General features: G+C 39.5%; 1 protein-coding gene across 1 annotated transcript in view; it reads left to right on the top strand.

Moving 5' to 3' along the window:
* Positions 1-15,894, top strand: part of tfg (trafficking from ER to golgi regulator) — a 149,490-nt gene that overhangs the window by 82,157 nt on the left and 51,439 nt on the right. Inside the window, exons 4-5 of the mRNA XM_080203545.1 lie at positions 4,020-4,166; positions 8,550-8,717. Of these exons, the coding sequence (XP_080059671.1) occupies positions 4,020-4,166; positions 8,550-8,717 (315 nt within the window). The remainder of the gene's footprint in view (positions 1-4,019; positions 4,167-8,549; positions 8,718-15,894) is intronic.

The raw sequence follows: 15,894 nt of genomic DNA, 5'->3' as shown, positions 1-15,894 counted from the left end.
TTGAGCTATGAGGAGAGGCTGAATAAACTAGGCTTGTACTCGTTAGAGTTTAGAAGAATGAGGGGAGATCTCATTGAGACGTATAAGATGATGAATGGGATGGATAGGATAGAGGTGGAGAGACTCTTCCCGCTCAAAAAAGACAGTAGGACTAGGGGGCACAGCCTCAAGATAAAGGGGAGGCGGTTTAGAACGGAGTTGAGGAGGAACTTCTTCACTCAAAGGGTGGTGAATCTCTGGAATTCTCTGCCCGTTGAAGTGGTGGAGGCTGCCTCACTAAATATTTTTAAGAAGCGGGTTGATGGGTTCTTGATAAGAGAGGGGATTAAGGGTTATGGGGAGAGGGCGGGAAAGTGGAACTGAGCCACAACAGATCAGCCATGATCTTATTGAATGGCGGGGCAGGCTCGAAGGGCTAGATGGCCTACTCCTGCTCCTATTTCTTATGTTCTTATGTTCTTATGATGCTGGCCTTCATAGCGAGGGGGATTGAATATAAAAGTAGGGAGGTCTTGCTGCGGCTGTATAGGGCATTGGTGAGGCCGCAGCTGGAGTACTGTGTGCAATTTTGGGCGCCGTACTTACACAAGGATATTTTGGCCTTGGAGGGAGTGCAGAGGAGGTTTACTAGGCTGATACCGGAGTTGAGGGGGTTGAGCTATGAGGAGAGGCTGAATAAATTAGGCTTGTACTCGTTAGAGTTTAGAAGAATGAGGGGAGATCTCATTGAGATGTATAAGATGATGAATGGGATGGATAGGATAGAGGTGGAGAGACTCTTCCCGCTCAGAAAGGACAGTAGGACTAGGGGGCACAGCCTCAAGATAAAGGGGGGGCGGTTTAGAACAGAGTTGAGGAGGAACTTCTTCACTCAAAGGGTGGTGAATCTCTGGAATTCTCTGCCCGTTGAAGTGGTGGAGGCTACCTCGCTAAATATTTTTAAGATGCGGGTTGATGGGTTTTTGATAGGGGATTAAGGGTTATGGGGAGAGGGCGGGAATGTGGAACTGAGCCACAACAGATCAGCCATGATCTTACTGAATGGCGGGGCAGGCTCGAAGGGCTAGATGCCCTACTCCTGCTCCTATTTCTTATGTTCTTATGTAAAAGTTGTTTTGATGAATGAGGCTTATTTGCAACTGCAACATTCATAAGCTAGAAAGCAAAGTTGTTTCCTTTCATTTTTAAATATTGTTCAATGATTAATGTTAAGGTGATTCTTTGGTTAAAGCTATATTTAAACTGTGTTAATAAATAAAATTTGTTTTACTATAATAAAAGATCCACACTTCATCATTGGAATCACACCTAGAACAAAACACCTATCCTAACATTCATGCTAAATAGAAAAAATGTTAGGGCCTAGTCTGGCTTCCTAATGTAACTTGGAGTTCTAATCCCAGACCCTAACAAATCTCTGTTAGGGTCTGGGATTAGAACTCCAAGTTACATTAGTTACATTAACCAAATCTCTGGTTACTAATTCTGTTGAGAAATCCTATAATAGCCAAGAAAAGCTTCGGTTTTAAGTTTGAATCTGTTTCTCCTTTTCCTCTTAATTCTTACTAGAAAAATGCGCCATACTGCTTTCACATTATGAAAGAGTGCAGTGAGATTGGGCAACAGTTTATTTCCAGTATTTGTAATGGTGCCCCCCAGATATGCAAATTCCTAACTTAATGATATGTTTGGGTGTCACGAGGAATGTATACAAAATTGAGGAGCATAATTTTGCTTTCCTTCTTGCCCCTTATTTATAGCCAGGTAAATTGGTCAGCAACTTCCTGTCATGCAGCTTGCACCTGTGCTTCAATTAGTTTTGTGACTTCAAACCCAAATAAGGCCATGTATCGCATCACAACCTCAAGTATTTGAGCATCACAGGGTTCTGCTGTACTGTTGTGAACAATTAGTTCTCTTTTCTGTCACCACCACGACTTGGTCTTTAATGTGAGCTGATGCTCAGTGAGATTAGATTTCTTGCTGTTGAACTAAGGGGTACTTGTGGCCAAACTCTCTGGACCAGCTTTTCACATTCCAGTAATCTTTCAAAATTAGCTGGAGTGTCCCATTGCAAAAATGACCCATCTGGAGTTCTCCAAACAGGCTAAAGCTATGGGCCAGCAATTGGTTGACTCTTAAGTGCCCTCAGAGATGGGCAATAAATGCTGACCTAGCCAGTGACATCCACATTCCATGAATTTAAAGTTTATTATTGTCACAAGTAGGCTTATTTTAACACTGCAATGATGTTACTATGAAAATTCCCTAGTTGCCACACTCCAGCACCTGTTTGGGTACACTGAGGGAGAATTTAGCCTGGCCAATGCACCTAGCCAACATGTTTCCCAGACTGTGGGAGCGCAGGGAGAATGTGCAGACTCCACACATAGTGACCAAAGCTGGGGATTGAACCCAGATCTCTGGTGCTGTGAGGCAGCAATGCTAACCATTGTGCCGCCCTTAAAATCTCATTTTGGGTAGAATTGAACAGTCAAGTCTTACATATTACAATTATTTCAAAGTTTCGGGATTCCCCAGGTCAGAATGAATTATGCATTTGTGTTTCCAAACTTGTAGAAGAGAGTTGGCTACTATGTTATGTAAGCTGATGTATTGTATTGCCGTAGACAATATATATTGCTTATTATTTCATCAGTTCTTTACATATCAATAGTTGTGCTGTATAGTCTAAGAAATCATGATTTTTTCCATCCTACAGTTTTTTGCATGATGTAACTTGAGAATCTAACTAGATTTTCTCCTGTGGAAAGTCTGTTATTGTGAAAGACACTTCTTAGATTAAGATTCTTAATGAATTCATTCCAAAAATTTCACAAGGGAAATGCTTTGTTTTCAGTGTAATTTTTATAATTACAGTGGATTATTCCAATCTAGTAATACCCAAGTGCATTTCAGAGACCCCTTGGGTAATGTGATAAAGTATTTCATTTTTGGTTCTGTATTTCCATTTGATACATTTTCTGACAAAGTAAAAAGCCACTTTTGGTTTCCAATCAGGATTTGGATGGCAGGCAAAATGTGGTAAAATTACCACTAAAGTGGCAAAAACAGTAAATAATTCATGACTGTTGTATATCAAAGAAATAAGATATTTAATGCAAAGTGCTTTTCTGGTCTGGTTGCCATCATTGCGTTGAAGCCAACATCCTCAACTTCCAAATGAATGTTTTTTGTTAGAACAATTAGGAGTTGTATTGGCATTAATGGATGTAGTTCATGCTTAAATTATGTTGTGATTATATAAATTGTGTTCTGTAACAACAGAGATATTTAAAATACTTTGCATTTCTCTCAATAGTCTGCTATCGAGGTGGAGGAAAATGGGATTCTTTGCCCCCCTAAACCCTAAGACCTTAAAAAGAGCAAAACACTCCATAAACTATTACTTTGTGAAGTTAAGAATGCATGTTATTTCCTTCTTGAATCCAAAATGAAGAAATAATAAGTGCATGTGAGAGAGTCGCCTTGTATATCTTTTTACATGGGCGGCCATGAACCTGATGGTGGGAGTGAATGCAAGGTCATCAGTTTTTTGCCCATCTAAAGTTGGGCATATTGCATTTGAGCATTATAGCCTATGTTCTTTAGCTGACTTGCTAGCGTATTATTATTTTCCCATTTTTTTGGGGAGGGGAGAAAAAGGGAATTTTCATCTATGCCAACATGGTTTCCCATTGGATAGATTAATGTAAATTAGGATCAGGGAATTTGGGAGAGCTTGTTGTTTGCTGGCATTCAAGAATAAAAAGTAAATTATAATGCAGTATATTTAATCATGCTCCCACTGCTTTGGCACTAAGAATGCATGTGCAGGTTTATAAATGGTAATCCTGAAGATTTATTACTGCATGCTATTACATTATCATATTCAAATCACAAGGCCTGAGCTATCAACAGATGTATAATTTACCTATACCAAATATGTCCTTTATTATCACAAATGATGTATGGTGCTGTTGATAATTTAATGAGGCCTTTTTTTATTTGTCTAATAGTAAATGGGCAACCGCGACCATTGGAATCTAATCAAGTTAAATATCTTCGCCGGGAACTTATAGAACTTCGGAATAAAGTGAATCGACTGCTGGATAGCTTGGAACCACCCACTGAACCAGGTCTTTCTGCTAACATACCAGAAAATGGTAGGTAGGATTCTTGGTCTTGCTTTCCTGTCCCTTTTAAACATCTGTTGTGTCAATGTTTATAACCTACAATCCATGTGTTTTCTAAAGTCAGTACTTTGTTCATTTTTTTTTCACTGAGTGTATTAACACAAGCTTTATGGAAACCTGAAGGACTTCAATGTTGATGTGCACATTTGTACTGCAATCCCCAGATGTACAATAGGTACATAATGACTTTAACATTCTGTGTAAAATAATAATTGTAGGAGAGAATTGTGGTGCCCAGGGAGGTATCCAGATTCCTAAAAAAAAACTCACCAATCCTCAGACTTCACCGTCCATTGCTGTTCTAATTGCTTCACCTGATAAAATAATAAAGTTGGAACTGTTGGACACACAATTAAGTTTGTAAGTAAACGATTTTGTAGGCGCATTAGGTCAGATTTTATTTTTAATTGATCATCGTCTACATGTTCAGGATACATTTGGTACAAATTGAGGTCAATTTTATATGGTTATTTCCCTGCACCTCCTCAAATCAAAGTAAATGGGTACTGTTGCTTTTACCAAATCTGAACAAACTTTCAGACAGGTGTTTTGAAAAATAAGTCCCTGCAGTAATGTTTTTGTTGGAATGATAAGTCATCTGAAATTGCCATGATTATACTGAGGAAATGGATTTTTTTCTGTTGTAGCCAGCAATAGTCATCCTTTCAGAACAATGCTCTTCTACCCTAAAATATTTTGATTTCACCAGCTGTCTCGTAAAACCTAAAAACTATTTAATTTATCCACATTTTAAGAAGCAGAGGTAAAACCTCTTTGCAGCTATGAATTTTACCAGCCTAAACATTGTAATCCAACCGAAATGTGGTTGTATAATTTTGTATTTATTTTGAGCTTAAATTTAATCACCTTTTCCTTTCAGTTTTTCCATGTTCAGTTCTGAAGCTATAACTGAATAACCAAAAAGGAATTTGCTTCAAATAAGATAAATTAAAAAAAACTGATCACTTTCTATGACTGAGATAATGACATTACAAATGTGCTGTAGAACAGGGTTTCCCAAATTTTTTGAGCCATTGAACAACCAGTGACCTTCCAAGTCATTAGGGAACCCCAAGCATTTTCATAACATTGCTGCGAAATAGGGGCAAACACAGAAACCAATTCGCTTTCAAGCTATGTCAATGCATATATTAGGAATTAGGAAGAGGCACACAGTTTTCAGCGACATCGACCCCTCACAATCCCTGGAAGTAGTAGGGCTGGCACAGTGATTAGCACTGCTGCCTCCCAGCATCAGGGACCTGGGTTCGATTCCTGGCTTGAGTCACTGTCTGTGTGGAGTTTGCACATTCTCCCCATGTCTGTGTGGGTTTCCTCCCACAATCCAAAGATGTGTGCGTTAGGTGAATTGGCCATTCTAAATTCTCTGTGTATCCAAACAGGTGCTGGAGTGTGGTGACTAAGGGATTTTCACAGTAACTTCATTGCAGTGGGAATGTAAGCCTACTTTTTTGTGACTAATAAATAGACTTTAACTTTAGTACCCACTTTAGGAGTGGGTAATCTGAAAAGTTCTCTTATTTAAAAGAATATTTAATCTATTTTTAATGGGAGGAATGTTGTTAGAAAGCTGTCTATTCTCCTAGTGGACAAATGCACCTGTCCCATCACACACATGCTTTCCTCTGTCTTTTTATTCAATTCTGTGACATGGGCGTCACTAGCTGGCCAGCATTTATTGCCCATCCTTAGTGGTCCATGAGAATGTGGTTCCGAGTGACTTGCTAGGCCATTTCAGAGACCACCTGAGAGTCAACCACATATCTGTGGTGCTGGAATCATGATGTGGGTATGCCGGCGTTGGACTGGCGTAAACACAGTAAAAAGTCTGACAGTCCCCTCGAAAGCTTGTGAGTATATTATCAAATAAATAGGTTGGACTAAAACCTGGTGTTGTCAGACTTTTTACTGTGCTGGAATCACACAGGCCAAAACAAGTAAGGATGGCAGATTTCCTTCCCTTAAGGACATTAGTAAACCAGATGGGTTTTTCCGACAATCGATAATGGTTTCATGGTCATCAGTAGATTCTTAATTTCAGGTTTTTAAAACATTGAATTCAAATTCCACCATCTGCCATGCCACTCACCAATTGACTCCCCAAGTCTTGTCCACCATCTGCAAGTCGAGGAGTGTGCTGGAATACTCTCCACCTACTTGCATGACTGACCACCAACACGCAAGCATCCGGGACAAAGCAGTTTGAACAGCACATCATCCACCAATTGCAACCTCCGCCACCAACACAGTGGTGGCAGTGTGTACCATGCAACAAAATGCACTGCAGCATTTCACCAGTGCTGCTTTGACAGAGCCTTACAAACCTACGACTTTCGCCACCTAGACGGACAAGGGCAGCAGTCACGGGGCAACAGCATTTTAATGTGAGCTTTCGTTTAAAGGGAGCATTTCATTATTATTTTTGGTCAAATTAAGCAACTTCAGGGCAACCTTCCTCTTGTCTTTTCCGCACAGCCCCTCTTTGTGGTGAAACATTTGGGGCACAAAGCACTCTGTATGGGAAAATACTAGTTTCAGTTTGAAACTAAATGCCAACTCTTTACGGTATAGCACATTTGACATTCTGGCAACTCATTTTTATATTAAAAAAAAGTTTATTCCAATTAGCTCCGTATACCTTTTTATTTAGTATCTGTTGCATCGGATTCTTACAAAAATGTATTAACCTGGCACGGATAAATCTTTGTCTGTTTAATTTTAGAATGTGTGTTGAATATTTATTGTAGACAGGCTAGCTTTGCAAGAAGTAAATTATCATGCAGTTAAAACTGCTTGACGCTGAAGCAGCTGGAATTAATACCAAGTCATTTTAAATTAGTTCCTTCGATTTTTTTTTTATGATCTTAGCAACTACACAGGTCAATACCATGATGTAATTGACATTCACTCATGATAAAAAAATCAAAGTACAACATTGCAGAGGGAACCCTTGAATTTTTACTGAGATGATTAAACTCCCCCATCTCAATAAACTGGAAATCCAACTATTGCACATACGTGTGTGCGCTGAAAGTTGAAATTGGAGATTCAGTATCTCACTTGTAAAATACTGCTCAACATTTAGGCAGTAAATGCCCTGGCATGCAGACACTAAGGCACTTTAGATATTTTTTGGAATAATTATTGTATCCACTTGCTATGCTATAGAAATGTTACAGGTTAGAAAGTGGACCTGCTAGATCTGTAATAAATGTGCAGAAAAAGATGTTGGAGATAAAGGATACAAACTACAAAGGTGGCCAAGAGAGTTTTATGAAACAATAATCAGAAGTCATCTTGTTTTTCCTCAGTTTGTCATATTTTTGTCTGATTTTGTTTCTGTGAAGTGTTTAGCCTTATTTTTCTGAGTTAAAGAAATTCTAGGAATGCAAATTGTTGAGTATTACTGTTCTTTAAAAGAGATTAAGGATATTAGAAAATTTACATTTTGAAGAAAGCAACGGCTGGGAAGTATGCTGTGGTGGCCTCCAGCCTTAGGGATTGGTATTGAACTCTTTGATGTCTATCAATGGGCACAAGGGGTGTAATTTCAAAGTTTGCAGATGCTGCAGAAGTCGTTCAGCCCATCAAGTCTGCACTGACTCTTCAACAGAACATTTTACCAAGCCCCACTCGAGCCCCATAACCCCATGCATTTATCCTGCAAATCCCTTTGACCTACACATTTGGGGCAATTTAGCATGGTCAATCCATCAATCTTGTAATAAGTTCCATCCATGCCCCCCTTGTACCTGTGGGATCACTGTTGACATCTATGATTTTCAAGATGTTTGGATCCACAAAGTTTTGTTGTTTAAATTTTTTACAGAACTCCCAGGTGACTCAGTAAAATGGTTTTCTCAGAATGATGGAAGGCTGGATTTTACCCAACTCCCCACAGATCTTCGATTTGGCAGTGCGACTTCTGAGGCTGTTGGCTAATGATTTTTTGATTACATAATGAATGCTTTGCAGACTTTTCTCTATTTCTGGTGTAATGTGGAATAAAATTTCAAACCTGTTAAAGATTTAATTTTAGCACATCAGAAAAGCTTAAACTGAGTTTAAGACTGGAGCCCAGTGTCCAGCAATGTATAAAATACTAACAGAAGATTAGAAGTGTGTGTAACTTTGTGACCATGATATTTTGTATTCAAGTGCCTGTCCATGCCTCCCTACTTTTCCCCCTCTCGCCAACCCATTTTGATTTTCCTCCGTTTCATATGCACATTTTTGGAAAAGGTTATTGGGAAAACTGGCTTTGTTATATTTAAATACTTCTATTTTTAATAAGTAGCCAAGACATTCTTTTAGTTTTGTACTTTGTTATAGATGCAGTTGAGGGAAGAGATGGAAAGCCTTTGGCACCAGACTCCACAATTAAACAGCCAGTTCCTGTCAGTGCGGCCAGCATGTCCGCCTTTGACCCTTTAAAAAATCAAGATGAAATCAGCAAGAATGTAATGTCATCATTTGGCCTGACTGAAGATCAGGTTTCAGGTAAGTGTATTGAATTGAACCTTACTCTAGTAATTTTAAAACAATCTTTCATTGAAGGGCGGCATGGTGGCACAGTGGTTAGAACTACTGCCTCACAACACCAGGGACTTGGGTGTGATTCCCGACTTTGGTTCCTGTCTGAGCAGAGTCTGTGTGTTCTCTCCATGTCTGTGGGTTTCCTCTGGGTGCTCCAATGTCCTCCCACAGTCCAAAAGACGTGCTGGTTAGGTGCATTGGCCATGCTAAATTCTCCGTCTGTGTATCTGAACAGGTACCAAAATGGAATGACGAAAGATTTTCACAATAACTTCATTGCACTGTTCATGTAAGCCTACCTTTGACTTTAATAAATAAACTTTAAACTTTCCTGTTTGCTAATACATGAATCCATCTAAAGAAAATGATTAAATCTACACTGTAAAATAAGTTTCAAACTTAACGTTTGGAAGATTACTGAAAATCTATCTTTCTATAAATACTCATTTATCCTTTGTTTTTTAAACAAACTAATTAAATTATCCCTTTATTTCATTACTTCTGTATTATTTGGGGGGGGCAAGCACTCTGAAAATCATTTGCATGTCTATGTCCCTTGGCAAAATGTATTCTCTAAGTAATTGGAACTGTCTCTTTGCTTATATGTTTAGTTATAGAATTATAGAATTCCTACAGTGGAAAAGGAGACCATTTGGCCCATCGAGTCTGCACCGACCACAATCCCACTCAGAATCTATTCCTCTCAAATTTACCCTGCTAATCCCCTTGATGCTATGGTCAATTTAGCATGACCAATCAACCTAACCTGCATATCTTTGGACTGAGAGGAAACCGGGGGAAACCAATATAGATACAGAAGAACGTGCAAACCCCACACTGACAGCGACCCGATGCCAGAATTGAACCCAGACCTCTGGTACTGCAAGGTCACAGTGCTAACCACTGCCAGTATAATTCCCATGCAGAGATTAAGTAAACAAACTAAAGCATCTTGTAATGGTAAGAATCATGAACTTGAGCATTTTTATTGACTGAACATGTGGAGAGATTATGCTGGAGAAGTACACATGGTCCTCAGATTTATACTGTCGGAATTTTTATTTATTTATGTGGCAATAAAACTCATGTTTTAATAGTATTTAAATAGCCAGTTTATCAAATTCTACTCTGGAAAACTTGGTTCAGTTGGAGTAAATGATCACTTATTTGCACCCACATTTCTTCTTTGCTCTTGTATAATTATTGGATTTGCAAGCTAAGCACTAAGATCTAATGGAGGGGGATCTGCGGTTGGCCTTGGAGTGGGACCAGCAGAAGCTTAGCTGAAGTGCAATCTGGAAACTGTCAGTGTACTTTTTGCCATGGAAAATGATCTGTGGGAGAATCTGATTTGTTCAGTCACAGAGCTGACCAGAATTCTTTGAATATAGTTGTGTATATTTTTTCCAAGATATCTATAACAAAGTGTGGGAGTAAGACAAAATCCAGCGACTTCCTTTCTGTTTTCGGCGTGAGACATATGAAGAGTCTGGCTGCCTGCCGTATGTTGAAACGACATTATTTTTGGATAATTTCAAATTATCCAAAAATAATGTAGTTTCAAGCTCTTGCCCTCGTAAATAGCAACTGGGAACTCTGAACAATTGAGTCTAGCTAATTTTTTTTAGTTTATTTAGGGAGCCTTTGATTCTGCTTTGTCAGCACTTGTTCTATTATGTGTTATAATAGTTGATTTTCACCAAAGTTATTAAAAGTTAGGTTTGTGACTGAATATTTGAGCTTTAAATATAACCCTAAGGACAGTGCACTCTGATAGAATTCAACGTAGCAAAATACTGCACTAGCTAAAAATCTGAAATAAAAACAGAAAATGCTAGAAATATGCAGCAAGTATGACAATCTGTGAAGAGAAAGATAGTTTTATTCATGAGGGTTAGAGGTGTTTTATGCTCTTAAGATATACACATTATGCATTTGAGATGTACACTTCCCGCTGCGACGGAAAAGCAGCCAGCATTATCAAGAACCCTTAACATTCCCCACTTCCTACAGTGTCTGCGCCCAGAAGAAAATTCTCCTACACTTTATTTATAGTGACACTTCCTATTTTATAACAGTCTCAGCTGCAACAACCTGTCTGCTAAATTACTGACTGCTGCCCCCCCCGCCACCACCACCACCACCATTCACCACCACCTTTGTATTTGTGTTTGTCCAGGTACAACCCTTGATCTCACTCTAGTCATTCTGCTTGGTTTAGTTCCCATACACCCAGAAGCAAGGATTTGAATATTTCTGGTGCACAACTGGTTTGCCATTCATTATCAGTTATTGTTGGACCACATCAGCTCTCCTCTCTTCTGCCATTGCTGCTCACTTTTCTAGGATTAGTGCAGAATGCTAAGATAATGTCTGCCTTTTATATTTCGTGACCAGCCATCTCCATAGTCAAAAATAGAAAGTGCTGGAAAATCTCAGTAGGTCTGACAGCATCTGTTGAGAGAGAACTGAGTAAGAAGTATCACAACACCAGGTTAAATTCCAACCAGTTTATTTGGTAGCACAAGCTTTCAGAACACTGCCCCTTCATCAGGTGAGTGGGAGTTGTGTTCACAAACAAGGCATATATAGATACAAACTCAATTTACAAGATAATGGTTGGAATGCAAATCTTTACATGTAATCAAGATAATGGTTGGAATGCAAGTCTTTACGTGTAATCAAGTCTTAAAGGTACAGACAATGTGAGTGGAGAGAGGGTTAAGTACAGGTTAAAGAGATGTGTATTGTCTCCAGCCAGGACAGTTAGTGAGATTTTGCAAGCCCAGGCAAGTCGTGGGGGTTATATCCTGGTTGAAGCCATTCTCATGTGCAGAACTTGGCTTTCAGTTTCTGCTCAGCGATTCTGTGTTGTCGTGCATCAGGAAGGCCGCCTCGCAACAGACACCTCCAGATGCTGAAAGATGCCTCATAAAAACAGGATATGGCGCTCGACACATCGATCGACAGGTGCTACGTGCCACATCATAAACCGCACCGACCACCTCTGAAGACAAACACGGGATCCGGCAGACAGAGTACCTTTCTTGTCCAGTACTTCCCTGGAGCGGAGAAGCTACAACATCTTGTCCAGAGCCTTCGATGAAGACGAACATCTCGCCAAGGCCATCCCTACACCCCCCACTTCTTGCCTTCAAAGAACCACACAACCTCAAACGGACCATTGTCCACAGCAAACTATCCGGCCTTCAGGAGGACAGTGACCAAGACACCACACAACCTCTGCAAGACGTGCCATCATCTCACATGAGAACACCATCCACCAGGTACTCTTGCAACTCGGCCAACGTTGTCTACCTGATAAGCTGCAGGAAAGGATGTCCCGAGGCATGGTACATTGGGGAGACCGTGTAGACGCTACGACAATGGATGAATGAACACCTTTCGACAATCACCAGTTAAGTGTGTTCTCTTCCTGTTGGGGAACACCTCAGCAGTCACGGCATTCGGCCTCTGATATTTGGGTGAGCATTCTCCAAGGTGGCCTTCACAGCACATGACAGTGCAGAGTTGCTGAGTAGGCTGATATCCAAGTTCCGCACACATGAGGATGGCCTCAACTGGCATCTTGGGTATATGTCACATTGTCTGTAACCACCACGACTTGCCTGGGCTTGCAAAATCTCACTAACTGTCCTGTCTGGAGACAATACACGTCTCTTTAACTTGTGCTTAACCCTCTCTCCATTTCATTGTCTGGGTCTTTAAGACTTGATTACCTGTAAAGACTTACATTTCAACCATTATCTTGTAAATTGAGTTTGTGTCTATGTATGCTCTGTGAACGCAGCACCCACGCAACTGATGAAGAGGCAATGCTCTGAAAGTTTATGGCTTGTTCTACCAAATAATCGTGCTACCTGGTGTTGTGAGATTTCTTACTGTGCTTACTCTAATCCAACGCTGACATCTCTACATCATAAGAGATTTCAGAGCCAATGGATAGTTCATTCCAGGATGGGGATCTGCATTTTCACTGAAAACAATCGGTTCTTTCTTGCATCATAACTCCATCTGTCTACCAAGTTTTATTGAAATCCATCCATTAGTTTTTTTTAGTATATTTACAGACAAACAAATGGGCAAAAGGATAATCTCTGTCCACCTTCAGTGGTAGAGGCAACAAGGGAGTGATGGGAGGAGATTGGAAAAGGGAAAAAACTAATCATTTGGCAATGACAATTTTCTGCAGTCCTCCTTGGCAAAGAAACCTTAACATCCTTTCGCCTGACTTTCTCTTGACCTAAATTTGATTTGCAGTAACTGAGCATGGTGACTCAGGGGAGTTGAGGTAACGTTGGTGGAGATATAGATCTTCAGCTGTGTATGAACAAAAGCAGAAAAAAATGCAGATGTTGGAAATCAGAAATAATAACACTACGTTCCGGAAGCAGCAGGGCAGGCAGCATCTGTAGAGAGAACATTGGGATTCAGTTTGTGTGCACGACATTCATTCCTATATTCTATTCACAGATGCTGCCTGATCTCCCAATGATTTCCAACATTTTCTGTTTTTGTTTCAGCTTTGTGCTGTCTTTGCTTTGTCATCAGTACCTACTATTTTCTTTCTTTCAACCTTTCATTGTTTTAAGGCATTGTGATAATGCAAGATAAATCTTATTAATAAAAATTATTTCCATTCCTTGCTGAAAATGTTTTTGCTCAAAATAGTGAGGAACATTGATGCTAAAGGAAGAGTCATTTCTACTTCTATTAATGGATGTCCAGTTGTACAGTAGTTTCCCGTGCTCCACTTCAACCTTGAGCAATCTACATTGTACTCCTTCATTTTTTTTCCCTTTTACCCCTGCTGATTACTCATATGGCTGTTCTGAATGAAGTAGGATACTTATTTGATGTGAATTGTTGAGTAGATCTGGTACATTTAGAACAATGAAGGGAAATACATGATGTCAGTCAATAAATAAGGCAAGGAAAATGTTTTAAAAAAGGAAATTAAACTTTGATTTGGGAAATAAATTGTTATTTGCAATATATAGGTTTGGCATCTTGAAGAATTGCCAAAGAGATACAGCAAATTGGAAGCCATTCAAGAAATAGCTCCATCAGTGCTCAACATGGAGGGAGGGATATGTATTGGGTGGGTCATGTTCTGAGCAACACTGATTGGACTCAATTCAGTCAGTGCAGCTTGTGTAATTAAATACACACTTTGTCACATCAATGGTCTTGTCTTGCTTGACATAAACAAAGTTATTGTCACTTAAGGGCATATTTGTTTCATCAACGGAGATTGGATTTAAACCCAATTAAGTGACTACTTTAACCTGGTAAAATAATTTGAATGTTTAGATTAACACAACAGAGTAACTTTGATTTGCTGCATGCTCATGAATATGAGATTGATAAATCTAGAAGCAAGTCAAAGTTGAAATTGAGATCTGCCAAATGCATTTAATTAGAAGCTGATATTGTTCTGCTAGAATGAACTCTCATGCTTTCAATCGGTATCGGCTGATGTTCTGAAAAATTACGCTTACGCTGACCAAAGTGGTAATGTGCATTTTACTGACTATATTACCTTTGGGTAATGGTGGTAAATTCAATCTTTATAACAGTTGATGAATTGTTTGCTTTATGCTATTTCAGTGGTATGATTATCTTATCACACATTCTTCAGGAAATCATTAGTTTACAAGTTATAGTTTTGTTTACATACATTCTGTCCATTTCAAATGTATTGGTGACTCTGAAATTAGAATCAAAATGCTGCACTAACCAATTTGAATTCTGTGAATAATTCCTTGGGTGGAACTTTATGACCTCGTTGTGGCGGGCTGGGGTTAGAAAATGAGGCGAGCCATTCAAAAGCCCATTGATTTGGCGGGATCTTAGGCTTCTGTCAGTGGGAGGGGCCGTAAAACTTCCCTCCATGTTGCACAATTAGAAAGTTGGCTCGGACAATTGAATATGTGGCTGAAGCTAGCAATGCCAGATTTTAAGAGGGTGTACAGATATCCCCTTTCGCCAGACTCTGAAGAACAACTGATCAAGCCAGAAACTTTTAAAAGCATTTCAGAATTTCTTTGCATGTTGGTCCCATTGGGATAGGCACACATGTTCTTGTGAAATGAAAATTATCTGTTATTATTTTCTTTACAAATCTTAAATATCTTAATTTTGCTCATTTTATACAAACTGCGATAACAGATTATAGGTGAATTTTCAGGAACTTTGGCTTGGCAGCAGTCTTTTTGATAAGTCATTTTCAATTGTGTTTTATGGTAGAGATTTAAAATATTAACTAATTTGAAAAGTTAATTTGCATTCTGATCCCTTCAGTATTGTTTGGAAAGGCTTTGCATGAATCAAGGCTGAAGCTTTAATGTATACCAAATTTTACATTTTTGGATAGCTGTAGGTTTTTTTCTAGCTTGAGTTTTATGATTACTTTGTGCCAAGTTATGTTCTCATTTGTAGGATTTCTAGTGTCTTGTACAGGTTGTTACAAGCCAGTTGATATAATTGGATGGGAAGATTCTAGAATGGAACCCAAGCTCAAAAGACTTTTTAGAAAATGTGGAGGAACAGAGTCGTAGTCACTAGTTATCAACAGTTGCTGTTAATTAATTTTAATGTTTACCAGTACACACACAAATATATGGGGCGGAATGGCAGCACAGTGGTTAACACTGCTGCCTCCCAGCGCCAGAGACCTGGATTCGATCCCCAGCTTGGGTCACAGTCTGTGCGTAGTCTGCACACTCTTCCCGTGTCTGCGTGAGTTTCCTCCAGATGGTCCAGTTTCCTCCCGCAGTCCAGAAAACGTGTCAGCTAGGTGCATTGGCTAAGCTAAATTTTCCCTCACTGCACCTGAACAGGCACCAGAGTGTGGCAACTAGGTGATTTTCACAGTAACTTCACTGCAGTGTTAATGTAAGCCTACTTGTCACACTAATAAATAAACTTAAACTTAAAGCCCTTAAAATTACCTTTGTTTTTCTCAGGAGGTGTCATTGTAACGCTGCAAGGTTTTGTGTATGGTTGTGCTTCACACTGTTGTGATTTGTTTGGGTCTGGGGAGCTGCCAGAGGTGGAACATTCCAATCATCCACTGGGCACCACACTGGGCTTAAACTATACTAATAGTCTCTCAATT

Source organism: Carcharhinus amblyrhynchos, chromosome 15 (assembly GCF_965287045.1).
Source record: "Carcharhinus amblyrhynchos chromosome 15, sCarAmb.v2.hapA, whole genome shotgun sequence".
Lineage (NCBI taxonomy): Eukaryota > Metazoa > Chordata > Chondrichthyes > Carcharhiniformes > Carcharhinidae > Carcharhinus > Carcharhinus amblyrhynchos.
The sequence above is the reverse complement of the archived record's forward strand: the minus strand, read 5'-3'. Positions and strand labels throughout refer to the sequence as shown.